Source organism: Xiphias gladius, chromosome 19 (assembly GCF_016859285.1).
Source record: "Xiphias gladius isolate SHS-SW01 ecotype Sanya breed wild chromosome 19, ASM1685928v1, whole genome shotgun sequence".
NCBI lineage: Eukaryota > Metazoa > Chordata > Actinopteri > Istiophoriformes > Xiphiidae > Xiphias > Xiphias gladius.
Window position 1 is genome coordinate 19421339 of NC_053418.1, and position 19735 is coordinate 19441073.

Here is a 19735-nt window from a genome sequence, read left to right on the forward strand (position 1 = left end):
TCTGAGTTTTAAGTTTTAAAAATAGGACTCTGCTGGCACAGAACTTTCCAACTATGGTCATAATTATCACCAATAACCTGAACTGATAACCAAGTGCTGCTTATCAGCTGCAATAACCAGCAATTCAACACAGAACTTAAGTCTCAGAGATATAACACTTTGCCCTTAAGTGTTTGTACAATCTACCAAACTAATGTGTACAGTATGATCTCATCAACAGGATGCAACACTAGTATAGCCTGCCAGGAATCAATTATAGAAGTCATTCACTCAGACCAAGCTGATTATGATCGTGTATGCATAAATGAAAATACTGGCAAGCTTATTTTTGTACAGTCATTCTGTTTTTTGAATGTTTGTGTACGGCTTGCACAGCTAAAAGTGATGTGAGTCTGGACACACTCAGCATTTACATATTGTGATCTTGTGATTTGTGGCCTCTTGTCACAAAAGGGCTTTAGTTTACATAAATGCATTCAGTGTCCTGAGACACAAGAGATCCCAAATCAAGGAAAATATCTGTATTTTCTGTAAAATGCCAGCAAAAACAAACCAGATCACTATTATTTCCTGTGTGTTGCTTGATGAAGCTTGTTGGCACACGTGTTTCCCGAGTCCTTCAGCTTTACATTGAATGGTCCCATCAGCTTGTTCACTGTCATCCTGGAAAGCTACACATAATGCATCTCAGAACCCATAGCAGCATTTCCAGAGCTGAAGCAAACACATATACATTACCATTCCTCGGTGATGGTTTGTTTCACGGATCTGTCCCTGGTGGTGAATTGGCCTTTAGAGATTTATCTTAGCTGATCAGAGGATGCCCCCTGACTGTCTGCAGTTGGCTGTGTAAGACTTGTACATGCAGGAAGCTTCCTCATGCCTGGGTGAAGTCATCCATATTCTTCTACACACCTCGAGCACTTTCTGGACTCTTCTCCGCAGAGACACACACAAAAACCTCCAGTAGCAGCATCCGGGTGAACGGCACTAAAGACAGTATGGTGTCATGACACGCTGCAGCCAATTTTAAAAAAGGAACTGAGGAGGAAGCAAGACTACAATATTTAAAATGTTTAAAAAAAAAAAAAAAGTTGCAAAGAGGTTTAGATCAAATTATTTTATTTTATTTTATTTCTTTTGCACACCTAACAGTATATGTTCAAGATTGTCATCTGCTGTTGTAATTGATGGTAGGATGGACTGCAGCATTATTTGGATTTGTAAGCATGGAGCTCAGTGAAGATGGGTAGTGTTGTAAATTGTACAAAATATCAGATGAACTGCAAGTCACTTGGATCACTCTGATGTGCAGTTATTTAATATTGTGCACTGCAGGCAGTGAGCAGAATCATACAGTATTACTGAGTAATACATATACTGAATATAGACTTGACCTATGACACTTAAGTTTAGTTACTGTGCAGCCAAAAACTCTGGTTGAACTCATAACTCATCTTGCTGACCTCCAGTTATGTCTATTATATACTCTAGTATACATGCAAATTACAGGCAGTTCATATGAACAGTTGACTAGTAGTAAAATAGGATTACAGTGCAAAGTAAAGTAGACACGTTTATATAAATTACATTATAAAGACTTATGGTAAATCCATAAAACACACCATTGTTATCAAAAGAGTAAATTCTGATTGCAGCATTTGCTTTTGCAGCATATGTTAAAGAAAGGCTTGCTTTAATTCTGCATACGATTGGTTATACTTTTCCATACAGTTTTTTGACTAGATAGATAGGTAGATAGAGCCCAACAAACAGTGGTATGAATCAATTCAGTGACAAAACCAATTTCTTGCTTGTAGAAACTCCTGACCTAACTACACTGCATGAACAGGGCTCGTGGAAAAATAGATGAAGTTTATTCATCGTCATTTAAAGTGTAAGCTATAGATAAGTGATGGTGCTGGTGCTCTAAGCAGTAGCTTTAAATTGTTCCCAATTACACAGATTTTGTCAATTGCTAATTAAACATAGGAACTGTCATTTTGAATATGTTAATTGTTCAAATCTTTTGGCATACGTAGTCAGACATGAGGCAGAGGGATGAGCCTCAAGGGAGCATGGTACTCTTTTACAGCCATATTTATTCCAATTCTGAATGTTTTAATTTATTAATAAATTCAATTAATCAATGTATTTGATTAATAAACAATAATGTCCAGTTTTCACACAAAATACAGTTCATTATAGTAGTTTTACAGCAGAAGGGTGTATATTTTTATGATTTGCCTTGGTGTGTGATTGATAGAATTCAAAGACATTCATTTCATTCCTCAGTGCATTGCATTTCTCAAAGAATCTACTGCTGATGTTTTGCATCAGCAACACCTCATGCCTTAATGTACAGTGTAGTGTATGGTATCGAATGTAAAGTAGTGTTACTATGGTTACCTGTTTGTTTGCTGTATCCTATGTTACCATGGTGCTCTCTAGGCTGTGTGTGTATTTGTAAATGTACATAATCCATAATTTGGATGTAAAGCAATCAATCGGTGTGTGATTCGAGGAGTCAGATGAGTGTGCTTTAGTTTGAACGCTGCGTAGGGTTTATGGCCTCTTAAAGATGAAACACAATACTAATTAAAGACCACACTAGACTAACACAATGACCATTGACAAAAACCATCAATTTGTGACATTAACCATGAATTGAATGCAGGGATTTCAATTTTGTTATATTATTTTAAAGCTGCTTGAAGATAATGAGCTCCATTTTTTGGAGTCTGCATAGTTACAAAATACTGAGACATTGTGGACATTGGAAGTAAGATTTTAACTCAAACATGTAAATATAAATTGTGGTATGATTAGCAATTCAAACTTGGCATAGCAATTGATACAGCTATTGCATAGTTTAGGTAGGTACTGTTTTTGAACTATGCATACTGAAATGTCTGACTTTGAAACTACAAACTTGCACTGCTTTGTAGCACCAGGTTCTATTCAAATTGCATTAGATGGTATTGCAACATCATTAGTTAGGTAGACAACATCAGGTATAAAAAAAGAAAAAGAAAAAAAAAAGATTAGATCATAAATTACAAAGAAGTTGTCACCGGGGCCCTTTTCCATATGTTTGGGTGCTAATATCACCGCTGCAGAGAAGCACAAACCAAAGGGAGCTTTAGCAGCACCAGGAATATATTATATATGCTGCACAATCACTGCTGCATAGTTTAAGAGGCCTTGTTCAGAAAAATGGTTGAAAATTAAATAAAAAACAATAAATGAAAAGAAGAAAAACTTGAATGTTTTCTCAGTGTTCAAAGCCTGGATGACATTTTCCTTAGTCGTCAGGTATTTTTGTTCTGAAGAGCTGTTTTTATTGTTTAGGAGCTGTAAATCTGAAATTCTGTAGCATGTGTTCTTGAAAATGTGTAAATAATATTTACTAAATAAAAATGGAGCAATGTGTGCAGCTTGGGCATCGCGCCAGCCTTTTTTTTTTTAATTTTTTTTTTTTATAAAAGCTCTTTTAACTAAGTCATATCAAACTTTTGCTGCGTCATACGTCACCAGGATCCTGCAGTCCGCAGATCCGGGAGCAACAACAGCGCCTGAACCAGAAGAAGAAAGCGGCTGCAAAACACAAGAGGGCAACGTCTGAGAGATGGTAACATTAATGACAAATGAATGAAGCTACATTAACGCTAGTGTAGAGGACTGCGCTTTTATTTAATGTCTGTTGTCTGACCGCGCGGACGCTTGATAAATTGCACTGAATCGACATGTAACATGCGATACACTGCATAAATGTAAACACGCTAAAACAAGTGAAGGCTCAACTTATGCTAGTGCGTATTTTACAAAAAAATTTTAATTCTGTCAAAATTTCTTTCACGAATCAAGTGAGAGTCATGTGTTAGTTGGAATATAAGCCTGAAGTTGACATGAAACGACATGACATGAAGTGGCACTGCCGCTTAGCCAAGTTAAGTTTAAATATAGTAACGCATAAACACGAAGTACTTTTTTTTTTTTTTTTTTTTTTTTGCAATGTAGCTGGTAGCTTACAAATTTAAAGTTGTGATATTGACTTTAATTAGAAATACAAATTAAGACCAGTGGCTCTTTTTATTTATTTATTTATTTATTTAATTAATTTTTTTAATGTGAACTAGGACCCTTGTAATTGTATGCAGTGTCGTGCGTAGTGCTGCCAATGTGTCATCGAGTTCAACAGGTGTAGGGGTTCAGGTGTATACGCAAGCCCCGATTGGCCGTGACTGCACAACAGATGAGAAGAGGCCATAGTGCTCATATAGCAGGACAAGTACACTGCTCAAAAAAATTGAGGGAACACTTTTGAAAACACATCCGAGCTCAATGGGGAAAAAAAAAAATCATGCTGGATATCTATACTGATATGGACATGGTAATGTGTTAGGAACGAAAGGATGCCACATCGTTCTGTGGAAATGAAAATGATCAACCTACAGAGGGCTGAATTCAAAGACACCCCGAAAGTCAAAGTGAAAAAATGATGTGGCAGGCTAGTCCATTTTGCTGAAATTCCATCGCTCCTAATGAGACGACGGATTGTGTCCTGGGGTATCTCCTCCCAGATCTGGACCAGGGCATCGCTGAGCTCCTGGACAGTCCCAGGTGCAACCTGGCGGCGTCGGATGGACCGAAACATAATGTCCCAGAGGTGTTCTATTGGATTTAGGTCAGGCGAGCGTGGGGGCCAGTCAATGGTATCAATTCCTTCAGCCTCCAGGAACTGCCTGCATACTCTCGCCACAATAGGCTGGGCATTGTCGTGCACCAGGAGGAACCCAGGACCCACTGCACCAGCGTAGGGTCTGCCCAGGGGTCCAAGTCAGGGTGCCGTTGTCTAGCCTGTAGAGGTCTGTGCGTCCCTCCATGGATAGGCCTCCCCAGACCATCACTGAACCACCACCAAACCGGTCATGCTGAACGATGTTACAGGCAGCATAACGTTCTCCACGGCTTCTCCAGACCCTTTCACGTCTGTCACATGTGCTCAGGGTGAACCTGCTCTCATCTGTGAAAACCACAGGGTGCCAATGACAGACCTGCCAATTCTGGTGTTCTGTGGCAAATGCCAATCGAGCGCCATGGTGCCGGGCAGTGAGCACAGGGCCCACTAGAGGACGTCAGGCCCTCCGGCCACCCTCATGAAGTCTGTTTCTGATTGTTTGGTCAGAGACATTCACACCAGTGGCCTGCTGGAGGTCATTTTCTAGGGCTCTGGCAGTGCTCATCCTGTTCCTCCTTGCACAAAGGAGCAGATACCGGTCCATCTGATGGGTTAAGGACCTTCTACGGCCCTGTCCAGCTCTGCCAGAGTAACTGCCTGTCTCCTGGAATCTCCTCCATGCTCTTGAGACTGTGCTGGGAGACACAGCAAACTTTCTGGCAATGGCATGTATTGATGTGCCATCCTGGAGGAGTTGGACTGCCTGTGCAACCTCTGTAGGATCCAGGTATCGCCTCATGCTACCAGTAGTGACACTGACCCTAGCCAAATGCAAAACTAGAAGATGAGGAGAGAAAAAATGTCAGTGGCCTCCACCTGGAAAACCATTCCTGTTTTTGGGGTCGTCTCATTGTTGCCCCTCTAGTGCACCTGTTGTTAATTTCATTAACACCAAAGCAGCTGAAATTGATTAACAACCCCCTCGGCTACTAACTGATCAATATCCCAGAAGATTAATTGACTTGATGCAATACTCTGATTAACAAGTGTTCCTTTAATTTTTTTTGTGTGTTTTGTTGAGTGTTTTTAATCCAGACCTAAAGTAGCACAAAGTTGTCAATTTATGAAATATATACATCAAAGTAGAGCTGAAATAATCAGTCAGATAATCTATTAGTCAATCAGCAGAAAATTAATCACCAATCATCCTGATAATTGCTTAAGCATTTTAAGAAATTTTTCAAGGACAAATGCTTACAATATTCTGGTTTTGGATTCTCAGATGTTAAGGTTTCCTGCTTCTCTCTTTCTTATATCGTATTATTCTCATCTTGTGTCTGGTGTTTTAAACTATTTTTTAAAATTCTATCGAGCAAACAATCAATTTATCAACAAAGTATTTGGCAGATTGTTGATAATGAAATTAAATGATAGTTGCAGGCCTACATCAAAGCTATAATTCAGAGGCACTTCAGTAACATTTACTTTCCACCACTGGCAAACACAATTTTTATTTACTTTTCAAAAACTATTCTGCTTGACAGATGAATGATATTTAACTTGAGATGTCATTCAGAAGAAATGACGTGGTGAAATCGTATCACACTCTTCTAAACCAGCCTGCCAGTATAGACAGGCCTCATTTGACCTTGACTATCATTGTGCAGTTGGCTGTTTTTTTTAGTATTCGCTTGGCAAAAGAACAATACTAACTGAATCTAACAGGTTCCCAAAATAAAAAATTTCCTCAACAAAACGTATTTGTTGAAAATAACTGCCTCTTGCGTAACTGAGTGCTGCTGTTCTTCAGGCTGTACCGGGGTCATTTCTGGTGTTATCAGCCTGCATTCTGGGGCTTTTCCATGTGGAAGCAACACCAGACACCCTGAGCTCTCTGGATTCTTCGTTCTGTCAGTAAGTAGATCATAATGCTTCAGAGAGCTGTGATCACAGTGTAAAGGCAATGACAGGTAAACCATACACTCGAACATGGTAAAGACAGAAGAACCTGAACTGAAGCTGCCTTTTCTCACTAAATGTTGTATGTAAGCACGTTATGCTCCATGGCAGTATTAGAACCTTTTAAATAAGTTGGCCATGTTTATATCAGGCTGTTAGCCTGTTCACTTTGCCCTCAATACACAATGCAATACACAATTGTGTAGAATGAGTTTCAGTTTTTATCTCTCTTCAATTAAGTGGTGGACTAGAAGTGATCTATCCAGAGCTGGACATTGACGAATGCATCATAATTCCAAAGGACCAGGAACTCAGAGAGAAAGTGAGCACAGTTTGGAAAGCCCCACAGATTTACTTCTCTAGAGGACACAAGGTAAGAGAGGTATGTGTGCGTTTGTGTCTCTGTTTTTATGCTGTTTGTTGTTTGGGAGGTTAAATAGGTAAATAGAAGTCCGAACTTTCACAGAACACACATATTTTACAGATTCCAAACTGATATCCATTGGTACTTGGCACTTCTTTGAATATTAAAGCTACATGCTGCAGATTTTAGTAAGCTTTTAATAGGAAATCCTCATATCTTTCATATCTATCATATCAGCTTATCATTCCTCCACCCTTATCAAACAGAAGCATATATATTATACCTCAGAGAAAGGGGTCTTAAATATGATATAAGGTTTTATAGGGATGTTTTTCACATTATTATGAGTGTGAAATCTTGTCTTTATGTAATCAGTGTTATTTGGCAAACGAGCACATGCTTATTTGTAACACTAGAGTGCAGTAATGGATAAAACAGGCTGCATCTATACCTCAACAGAGCAGGCCATGGTACAAGAAACAAAATGTTATAAATATTAAACCCATTTAATATTTGGCAACATAATGAGCATTAAAAAAAAATTTTAAATATCAATCTACTCTTCAGTTTTGAGCGCACATGTCACCTTCTATTATCTGCATTACCTTTACTGATTACCGGTTCATTGTAGTAATCTTTAAAACCAGAGTGGGGTGCTAGCACCTCATACTCGCTAGCCACTCGATGAACAATTGTGTTAAATCACAGTTAGGTTGTATCTGCACTTGTAGTTTGTACTATTTAGAACATCAGCAAACATAAATTGTGAAATTGTAATACTCTCATTGACATCTGTAATTCAGTAAGTAATGATACCTTAGTTTTTATCTGTAAAAACTCGAATCATACCAGTGACATTACAGACAATAAATCTCCGTCCACAGTTATTAGAATTAACTGCAGCAGACAGCAAACAAAGCTGTGCATGCCTTAGAGAATCAGTGTATGAAACTGTATTCTTTAATGGTAAGTCAAGTTTAAGAATAAAATAACTTTAACTCAAGTTTAAAAACACAGTAGCCCTAAAACAAAGCAGAATAAGATACATAGGTTACTAATTATAATTCATTTATCAAAATGACTATGCTGGAATCCAAAGTAATGCATTAAAACCACTGTTTAAAGCTTGAGTGTAGTGTTAAAATTTTAGATAAATTTGATGTAACAGACTTGTAAAAAAGTTGCAGTGTCAGAATGTTATTTGCTGATGATAACATAGTAATATTGGAAATGCTTGTAAGAAGAGCATGACATTAACAGCACAGCCCTTAAATACCTTTTATACCACACAAGCTGAAAAGAGAAACAAGTTTGGAAAATGGGTTGACAGAACATGAAGTAGGGGTTGATTGTCATGTAGTATGTTCCTCTTTAAATGCTTACGCTAGTCATTCCAGGCATAGAATCGTCACAGAGTGCCACACTCATTTATTTATATGTGTATTTTTCAGTGAATCATCTTCTGTGTAGTTTTATTGTGAGCCACAGTTTTATTGTGAGCCACAGATTGAGAGAGACACACTTCCCAGTCCACAGAACCCCTGCTAAAGTTGACAATGAAATTACATCAAGTGTACACCAAATCTTATATCTGTGAATTGAAAACTTAAATTGAAAGCCACCTCGATTTAGGAGCTAGTTTATGAATTCCAGAGCTAAGCAGTCTAGCCTGAACATGATCTATTGCCCTTCTCTTGCTCAAACTCCCTTTGATCTATGGTCGTATTATCTATAATGCTGTCTTACATGATTCTCTTTTATTGCCAGAATCGCTGCTAGACAGCAAAACAGATTACATGTTAGATTAAATCAATACAAACTTTATTTACTGGGCTTTGAAATGTAATTCTCCATTTCTCCTGACACTTAAGCAAACACGCACTATTGAAGGCTCGGATTGTTGCCGGTGGTACTGTGGTTGGTCTGCTGGTCCACCACGCGTTCTGTCACTGTGCCATGCTGCTAGCGTTGCTGCTATTCTTTTCCACTCAGCCCTTGTACCCATAAGCAGGAATACAGAACAGTGGTCGCTCAGGCTCAAATCCACCCACTGTAACACCCACTTCATTACTGGGACGAAATGCATGCCTGCTGAGTAATTGTAATGGAGCGCAATGGGCAGGAGTCCCATAAAAAACTCCTCTAAATAGGTGCTCATGACCGAAAACAAAAGCAAAGGGTCACAGAAACTGCAGATTTCTGTGCCCAAACTTCACAGCAACGATTCACCACTTGAACTTACGTGTTAGCAAAACCTGGCATATGTGTTAATGAAGCATTTTTAGAAGTCCTCATTACACTCAGAAGCCTCAAAAGCATTTACAGTTTGATACAAGTGGGATATTTATTGGCTAACGGGACTAAACTATAACAACAAGACATTTTTAGACTGATAAATAAAGGGAGTGCAAAGTGGTAATATGGATTGGAAATTAAACAGATCTGACAACATTCTTTCATGGGAACCTGTATACAAATCATTGTAATAAGTTGGAAGTTGAAATTGCTGAAGGTCACATGTAAATTTTAAAGGCCATGAACTTTCTTCTTACTTATTTTATGAATAGATTAACCTCTGAACTCTAAAAGAAACAACAGCAGGAAATGAAACTGTCTTCTGCTTCATTTCCTGTTGAAGAAGGTTATGAAATACTGTACCATAATTTTACTGTATAAACTAAGAAAAGAGTTGCACTTCAGGATAAAGCAAGTGTGTTGAGGGGAATGCATGACATAGGTGTGATAAGAATTTTGTTCCACTTAATGTTATATTCTCTGAAACGATATTTAAATGGGTTATGACAAGGCAGAGCTACAAATAATCTACATCCCTCATTCAAATGAGACCTACAGCTTTTCTTGACTGTTGTGCTGTTTGTGATATCAAAAATTACGTAGCACAGTGTCATTACTTGTGTCAGAAAAACTTCTTGTTCCAGTCTCGCACCCCCTTGGTAGATACCAGAAGTATCAGTTAACTTCAGTGTCTTCAAGACAAAGTGTCAAAAAAAAATGAAAATGACAGGCCGAAGATACTCTGTCAAATATAATTTCATTCGACTAAAATTCTCATATTTGACATAGATACTGTAGGAATGACTCCCGACAAAGCCAGATAATAGTGATGTTAACTATTATTTGACCTCTGGGAGAGAGACAGAGATTAGCAGAGAAGCTTTCACCCTTCGAAATGACATGGCTCAGCAAGTCCACATGAGAACCAGTGCTGTGCTATCGTAACACCCTTCCTGGTTTTCCAAACCAGCTCTTATGTTTGATCTGCAGTGACACCTTGCTGTTTTAAGTGTCTCTGAAGAATGATCTCAACAAAGAGATATTCTCAGAACCAAGGAATCAAACCTGTAATTGGAACCAACTTCTTCTACACTCACAAAATAAATATGTTTAGTTAGAATCCAACTTTGTAAATCATATTTGTGTGCTGTTATAGATCTTGTTTTGAAGGTGAGGAAGTCGGCCCAAAGTTGAATTGTATTAATGAGTTTGCCAGGCACAGGTCACTGCAAAATTGACCTTTTTGGTAGCATTCTGCTACCTGTATGTGAGATCTTTATTTATTTATTTATTTATTTATTTATTATACATCAGACTGCACCAATATGATTTTTTATTATCAATCATTTTATAAAGATTTAGATTGCTGAAAAAAGTTATAAATGTCGCAAGAATGTATCAACACACCTTGTTGTGTTTAAAATCTATACCCCTAGTGTGTCAGCATAACAGTATGTCTACTGTAAATGCCAGGATGCTTTTAAGATATTTTGTTTCACAGAAAAGAAAAAGCTGTACAGGTTCTTGATGTTGAAAGAGGCCCTTTTGAAAACAAGCTTTTCCTGCAGAAAAGAATAAAAGAATAATGAAAACTAAGATGAATGCTAAAATAACCAAAGATCTTTGAGTTAGAAGGGATTAAAAAGCTCTGTATACTGTATCTTTGGCTACATATCAGCTCATCCAGGTGTGATTTTGACACAACCAGTGAATGTCAAAATGGGTTTCTACCTCCTTTGAGCTCATTTATTTTGCAAATAGTGTGATTACATGTACTTTAGTATGACCAAAGTTTTGCATAGAAAACGGTTTCTTATTAAAAAAAAAAAAAAAAAAAGCATACTGTGACTTTGCTTTACAGCTGTTTTGGGGAAAAAAAATAATTTATCAAATCTAATCATCTTGAGTCTTAGTTTTGATACAAGTACGTTCATCTCTCCTCTGAACTGTGTGAAAACAACACAGGCCACAGGAGCTATCTATACCTCATAGTTACTCCAAAAGTGGAGACAGTTTTGGAGTTGTTGTTTTCTTTTTTTTTTTTTAATTTTTTCAGTAAGGACCGTAGCCACAGGGCACATTCTTAGACATGGTGGATTTCAAAGCCTTGTTTTTGGGTAGACATTTCTTGCATCTGGTGGATGGAATGAGGGTTTAAACCATTACTGCGATTAGAGCTGCCTCACTATGATCTCTTGAGCTTGCTTACTGCTGCTAATAGCTGTTTCCTCTCTATTTCCCTCTATCTTTTTCTTTTTCGCTTTCTCTCTCTCTGTGAATGATTTTTATGCTTTGCTAAAACATGTGGGGGCGTTGAGAGAGGATTTAAATGCAACGATCCCCCTCCTCTTTTTTTTTTTTTTTTTTGGTGAATCTCAGCGTTCTTTTCTGCAAGCCTCTGATGACGACAGGGCAGCTTTAAGCCTGGCAGTGCCCACGGCAGGCTGCCGTCTCAGCGCTGCCCACTCTCCTCTGTGTTGGCATGCTGGAGAAAGCGAGGGTGGGGTTCCTCTCTAGCAGACCCTGTCATTCCTAGGAAAGCCTACATGTCCACCCATACAGGATTCCTGATAGGTCTTCATGTTGGGGATGTGAGAACGCAAAGATATGGATTTTAGTTTCAGTAGGCGATGGTCTTTATTCAGTGAAGAGTCAAAGATGTATATTTAGATAAACAGACCTATGCAAGGCACTTGCTTGAGCCTTTACATGACAGTGTGGGTCAACAAGTGAAACATGTACTGTAATATCCATCTAATTGCATATTCACTGTCATCAGGTGGGTGTTTTTGGCTCTGCTGGATTAAATCAGTACGTTTGGCTGAGATTCAGGGAGTTTATTTCCTTAGCTAATGTTCCCCTTTGTCATTATAACACCATGTTAAGCTGACCCATGTCCCGCTCCATTCAGTCATTGCCCATTTCTACACAGCATATATGATTCATGCAAGCTTCTGATGAGGAAAGAATTACAACCTACTGCTACTAGTACAATTGATTATGCTTATTCAGTGGAATGAAGAGAGGCAATAAACCTCCAAAGCAATCATATCACACAGAAGAATGATTTGCTCCTCATGAAGCATGTCTGTGGCATGCGGACAACTACACGTGCAAGCAAAACTGTTAATATACAGTATACTGTATTCATACTGTAACGCTGAAAGATTTCAGTTTTGCCCTCAGCTGGCAGGACTGAGGGCAAGAGGATATGTGCAAATGCCGTTCATGCACAAGTGAGACTGTACCTGACACATTATTATCTCATAAGCAGTATTTTTTATTTTTTCCTATTTCTCTCACCTCCTGTCTTCTTCTTCCCTCCACTCACCTATGCATTTACTTGTGTACTGACAGTCTATTTTATTTTTTGAAGCTACCGTTTTGTACCCTGTTGTTGCAACAGCTTGGTATTTCTTCACCTTACATTTGTTCTACGCGCGTAGGTAGAAACACTTTTACTCTGTGGCTGTGAGTAAAATATGATTTCAATTACCATGAAAATGTATTGTATTATCAATGGGAGGATAAGGACAGATTAAGGAAGCTCTGGGATGCTCTTACAGATGACAATGGTCAGGTTTCTCTGCAAGCAGCGGTATAAGAGAAAATGATTTTCACCGTTTGACAAAAGCTCTGAGAAAAGGAGGTGGTTCAACATGGAAAGCCGACTCAGAGCCTGATATATTTAAGATGAGGTTATTTGCTTTGATACAAAGGAACTGATGATCGAGTGTTATTTGAAAGGTCAACTTTTTTTTTACACAGCAAACTAAACAATAAAAATACAAGCATCCATTGTTGGAAAGAAATGCGCAAAAGTTAAAAGTTCGCCTCTGTGCGAACAAGCTTCAGTACAGAGGCAATAGCAAACACTTCGAGAAGCGGCGGGTCTTTAATAAAAATACCACCTGAACCTGTGCCTCCTGATTATTATTCAGTATTCACACAGAAATTCTATCTTGTCAGTTCATATACATTGACGGCAAGATCTGTTCAAACAGAGATTCATAATTTGCATGGGAAGTGCATCTGCTGCTGTGGATACTTAAACAAACATACAAGATTAAATTTCTATTTATATGAGCCACAGAATCCTAACATTTGCCAGGGAATCATTGTGAGATTCAGAGACAACTAGGTTGCACTTTGGCACAGTAAGAAACTTGTACATTTTCTTAATGTGATCTGTCCAGCAGGGAGATGTCTTCAGTTTCATTACACCAAAAAAATATCACCTTGAAAAAACAAAATCAAGCCACTTGTGCAGTTTTCATTTTGTCTTCTTATCTTTTGTTTTATATGATCTCAAGAAAAGTCTCTGGGCCACCCATTTCTGGATGTTAATGTGCTTTTTTTCATGAGCTCCTTTCATTTTTGAGGAAGTTCAGGGCAGAAATTGAGAGGTAAACTTTAATTTAGGTTCTTAGTTGAAGAATAATGTATCTTAGATTCATAGAGTGTGAATATAAACACTCTTCAAAACTTTAAGGACAATAACTTTACTACAGTTACTGTAGTACTTGTACTGAAACTGAGATAATTAACTTCTTCTTCTTTGACAGCCTCTTTTCTTTTAGAACTAAGTAATTAAAAAGTAAGTAAGTGATCATGTGAAGTTTACTTAAGACCCAGATGCTTGGCTTAGTGGCATGTTGCCCAAAAGGTTTTGTGCTTCTCATTTGTGGTCCGGCACAGGGTTTAGTTACAGTTGTGTCCCAATCCTCTGATTCACCTTCTTTAAGAACAGCTTCAGGGCTGCTCATAATACTTAACACTCCATAATGCCATCCCCTTCATCTCCCCAGTGGTCTTATTGTCTTAACTCTGGATGGAGAGACAGCATGTTAAGAAAAAACAGGTTAATACACATTTGGCACAGTGAAAGTAAAGTATCTTTTCAAAAATACGCTCTATTCAAGTTTATTTATTTATTTATTTTGAGAATGTTTTTCATCAGATGATTCCTTTTCTCTCAACTAATTACCTTGTCAGTATGTTGTACTGTTTTTTAAGATATATTACCAGTGATTTATTTTGCTTTTGACATTAAAAGGCTGCGAGAGGTAACAGTAATCAGGTCCATTGATGTGTTGATTGATCTGAGAACTGGGGATCATAAAACTGCCTTCCTTGTCATTTTCCTGATCCTGTAGTTTGGAAGCAGAGAAAATGTTATGCAAATGATTTGTTAATCCCTTTACATTATTTGTTCCATTTCTCCCTTTCGTTTTCACACTCAATTTCTAGCACAGCGAGCTGACAGGCGGACACCCTCAGATTGCTAATTCTTAAGATAGAAAAAAAAGTCTGCCATCCATCACATTTAGAATATACTTTCTTCAATTAATTAATTTGACTTGAATAATTTAACAGAAAAATGCGCACTGACCTTGAGAGCATTTCAAGTACTTCCTTCAACTTTAACCTCTTTCTCTTCTTTCATGCATATTTTTTGTAAATTCTTTCACCAGCAGATTAACAGTCTCTCAAGAAAAACATTGACCTGCACAATTAAGGATATAGTATCAGCATAAGCAGGATAAGGCAGCTGAGTCTAAGCCGAGAGAGCAGTGGCACATGAAACTGTGACCAGTGTTTTTTTTTTTTTTTGTTTGTTTGTTTGTTTTTTTTCCATAGTTTTGTTGTCCCAAAGGTTGGTGTTAAAAATAATAAGAAAGAGGTGGGATGGTCTTAGATTCAAGAAGCTTAAAATGCAAAATCTCAAATAAGCCCAATTTTCCCTAGCCAATCGCGTTGCATTTTGGTGGGTTTGTGTTGATCGTCTCAACTGACTCATATACCGCCCCTCCCCAAATAAAAACACTAGAGATTTACGTGGCTTTTCAAAAAATGTATCTAGACATTTATCCAGCTTAATCTTCTTAACATATTAAAGTGATTTGCTTTACCCTGAAGTGGCTGAAGCTGCAAGCTCACCGCCCCTCATGGCACTAAGACCTGAGAGGCATTGTGGACATCTTCCGCTCTTGAAAAAGAGAGAGGTGGGCAGAAGTCAACCTGCTTCTCAGCTGTGGAGATGTGGCTTTCCCCACTGTGCGTCCATTTTATTTATTTATTTATTTTTTTGTTCTGTTATTAGTCCAACTGTTGCACTCAGTAAGTGTTCTTAGGCACATGGCTCTGCCAGCACTGCCCACACTGTGGTGTGGAGGTTTGGAGCTCTCAGCTTTTGAGCTGAACTGAAAGAGCTCTCTCACAGAGTAGGTGTTGGCAGGATGCTTTGTTTCTTTCTGTGAATGTCATGAGAGGTATGGATAATGAGAAAACTGAAGCACAGTGATGGCATGACTTATCTGGGTGCCAACTTTATGCCTGACTGCAGATTTGGGCATTTTCAGATTGACAATGCGCTTAACCTTTTCTTCAGACGCGACACAAATCTGAGAATCAGTAGTGACGGTTACAGTGTGTTTTTTCCTTAAAACACCATTTCACAGGCCGGGCAGCTGAAAGGTCTTGGTCAAACTCAAGTACTGCTAATGTCCTTATTTGGCATGATGCTCTATGGATGTGCCTCAGGGCATTAATTTTGCCAGATCGCATCAGCAGAACTGTAAGTTTACACTTGGAGACATTCATTGTAGCTGAAGCCAGAGTCCATTTATTGTCTTCATGGTATTTAGCTTAATGTCTGTCAAAGTTAAATCAGACATGATGGGGTCAAAATAAATGTGGCCGTGCTAAAAGCCTAATTTATTTTTATCTGGATAAGAGTTTAAAGAGTTGCCTGAAATTTAGTGCATTTTTTAAAATGATTTTAACAATTATTCTGCAAATTAGTTTTATGTTGTTTTATTTCACAGATAAATGGGTTTTTTATGATAAATGGAAATGGGCTTCTGGTCGAGAACTGCTATATTAGTTACCTAATTAAGATAGCAGTCATTCTGACGAGCCAAACCAAAAGCAGTGTACCACTTTTGTAACAGTAGCATATGATTTCAATACTATGGCTATAAAATCAAATGTTAAATGCACTGTGTATGTGTATTGTAGGGCTGCAACTAACGATTATTTTCAAATCCTCACAATTAAGAAGCTGGAACTAGAGATTTTTTGGCACTTTTGCTTGAAAACAAATAATTAGTTATCAAAATAGTTTCTCATTCATTTTACAGTATGTCGATCAAATAATCCTTTCAGCTCTAGTTTCATACACTGACTGCAATTATGTGTACTGATTTCATTCATGTACTATGTTTCATCTCAGACTGTTTCTACATTACATGCATCCAAAGAATGTAATGCTCTTGTCAACTGACTCAATAGAGACAGTAGTTTTTCCGATCAAAGAAGTGAAGGAAATGCAAATAAAACATAGAATTTCATTCCTTTTTTTCTCTATACAGGGAAGACATCGTGCAGTGTTTGTTATTAACGGTAATGTAGCTTAGCTTAGAAGATATTGACTGTGCATAGTAAAGTTTGCATAAAATGCAAATATAGTTTGCAGGAAATATATTTGCTGCTAACTAAACAATATAATTTTAATCTAGGCTTGAGACAGATATTACTGTAAAACTGTTTGCAGTTAACAACTTGCTAACAAGAAAGCACACAGTGATTTCTTACTCTTGCAGAGAACATATATCCCTGTCCTATGTGTGCTGTGCCATAATGATTTAACAATGATGTGTTTCTGTCAATTATTTTTTGCCACTTATTAAAATACATGATGAAATGAAATTTAGTGTTTTACTCTCTCTTCTCTTATTCAGACTGGCAGGTACTTGACCTTTTGTACTGGGGGGTAATGTGTGACAGGTGTTAAAATCATACACTGAGTCTGTCCATACAAAATGCTGTTGAACGTAACACAGCTCCACACAGACGAGCACTTCAAACAAACTATGAGTGGTTGCTTCTTTTCATATCACAGAGAATAGGAGAAATTGATTGGAACTGGGAGGCTTAGGACTGGATTTTCCTCAACCATAATATTTTTTCTTTAACATCTGCAGCTTAAATTTAGATTTTTTTTTCTGGCTTTGTTTTTTATTTCTTTGTCCAAATCCTATCGAGTGGTGCTTCAGGTTTTTCCTTGAGTAAAAAGTTGATATTGTTGTGGGGAGGGAGAAAGGACGTTTTTTTTTCATGTGTGCAGGAATGTAGATTTCTTCCCCCCATGAAATCCTAATTGTGCCTTGGAGGGCTGGTAGGGTATCTCTGCTCGGCTCAGCTCAACAGGATTTGTGTCTGTGTATGTTAGAGTATGTCTCTTAGCTTGAATGCGGATATAACCCTTTCATTGCACAAGCTGCTGATTCTTCATATTTGCTGATAGGCTGATCCTGTGCACGCAGCTTTTTGTGGAAGACACTGAAAGTTTTTGTGAGGGAAGCTCATAAAAAATGTTTTCCCTTAAACATTTGATATTTTTTAAGAGTTAATGCCGATAACAAGTGGGTCTCATTCTGTGCATCGACCATATTTGAAAATTAAGCTCCTGAGAGCAGGCCTTGTCAATAGTGTATAGTCAGATTGAGAATATATCTCAGGTCAAAGCAGTCTGTCCTGTGTGCTTCTTGAATTATTGCTATGCATTTATCTATGCAAATCCAGGATAAGATCCTATCTGCCTGCAGCGACATATCCCCCTGGATTTGGTCTATGCGAGTTAGGCAGGTTATGGTTGACAGTCAAAAAGGAATTGCAACAACATATATGCGAAGATTATTGCTGTAGTCATTAATTGCTGCTTGAAAAGGGATTAGGATTACCAGTCCTATAGAACACTCTAACACCTGTCCTTCCTCATATCTAACAATGTTACTTCAGTTTTCCTTATTTCAGTATCAGTTCAAGTTGGCAAAATAAAAAAGGCTGATTTATTCAAATGAATCATCAACGCTGGAAATGATTCAATATGTGCCACATTCAGATGGGTGATATATTATTCCCTTGGGGAGAGGCAAAGATGGAGCTGTGGAGCTGTTTTATTTGTGCTGTCTTTATCAGTGTGTCAGGCAGAGAGGCTGAGCTTGTTCTCTATGAATGGACAAGCCCTTGAACCATAAACCTGTACCTCCTCTGATAACAGTTTCTGCATTGTGATATAAGTGCCATTATCTGTGATGTCCCCTCTGACAGCGCTAAATATATCAATGTACACAAAATGATCTGTCAGACGAATTATTTTATTTCAACCAGTTCTCTAAAAATAAGGATTTTCAATGTGTTGTGTGCAGTGTGTGTTTTGAAGACATAATGTGGATTTTGATTAGGATTCAAAGCAAAGCGCAGTATTGTGGTTGTATTTCACCAGGGTTTGCTGTTCATGCTCTTAATGTTTTGCCTTCAGCTGAACATTTTTACTGTACTTGTTTTGTCTTGCATACGTTGCGCTGTTAAGTATATCATTTAATGCTATTTCTTCTGCTGGGACCTCAGACTGCTCTGACGTCTGAGATTGCCACATCTTTTAAGGTGATAAGAGTGCTCCCTGAATTACTCAGAGCCTGTGTGATGACATGGCCCTGATTGTCAGACGGGTGGGCTGGTGACACTGGAACACAGACGGTGCTTGTCTGTTTGAAATATTCTGTTTCAAGCTTCCAAGCCCTGGGCAGTCCTCTCTCCCAGTCTCCCAACACCCATCTTCGCCCACTGAAACAAGACTCTTCCATACTGGAAAATCCGGCCCTGTCAACTGGCAGTCTGGACTAGGTTCAGCCCACATGCCAAGCACCCCCCCACCACCACTTCCACCCCTTAATAGGCACTAGAGTTTGCCACCCCATGTAGATGCCTTTTGGTCGCCATCCATGGATGGCGTCAATAGCATCTTCCTACACACAGTGAATGAACGGAGGGCACAAGAAAATGTGGGAATAATTTACACTTTCTCACTGTACTACCATCAGAAACCATAATTAATCATGATAGAAAAAATGTAGAAGCCATCTTGGCTGGTGAAACACACAGTGCCTGTGAACAGCCCTGACACCTTTAACAGCTCTGATGGCCAGATAGGAATAGGTGTCAGAGTGCTTATAACTAAGATCCCTTCATGGCAGCATGTAACCCATCCTCTTCAGAATTGTGTCTGCTACATGATGGTTCTCCATGAAGTGACTGTTGTAAGCTTTTCCTACATTGCGTTTAAATAAAATGCAATTGTAGACAGTCTTGAGTCCTTGAAAATGTGGCAGTATGTGTCAAAATAAATGTAACAATACCAAAAATTGAAAATTAGACTCCACAAGAACAAAGTACCTGCCAAAATAAAATGTGATGACCCAGATAAAGTAAAATTTTAAAGCATGTTAAATATGAGCTTACATTTTTACAGAAATGTAAAAAGAAAGAAAGAAAAGTCTCATGTCATGCACTATGTAAACTTGCTGTTTTCAAGTTGCACATACACTAACTAAAATATCCACTAATCACAGTAGATCTTTATAATTTTACTT

At 38.2% G+C, this 19735-nt stretch overlaps 1 protein-coding gene across 4 annotated transcripts in view; it reads left to right on the forward strand.

The window, feature by feature from the left end:
* Nucleotides 1-3518: 3518 nt before the first annotated feature.
* Nucleotides 3519-19735, forward strand: part of LOC120804760 (phosphatidylethanolamine-binding protein 4) — a 51659-nt gene continuing 35442 nt past the window's right edge. For 2 of the 4 annotated variants that reach the window (XM_040154353.1, XM_040154355.1), the window contains exons 1-3: nt 3519-3631; nt 6492-6595; nt 6881-7022. In XM_040154353.1, the coding sequence (XP_040010287.1) occupies nt 3629-3631; nt 6492-6595; nt 6881-7022 (249 nt within the window). In that variant the 5' untranslated portion in view covers nt 3519-3628. The remainder of the gene's footprint in view (nt 3632-6491; nt 6596-6880; nt 7023-19735) is intronic. The other 2 variants (XM_040154354.1, XM_040154356.1) reach the window with 1 other exon arrangement.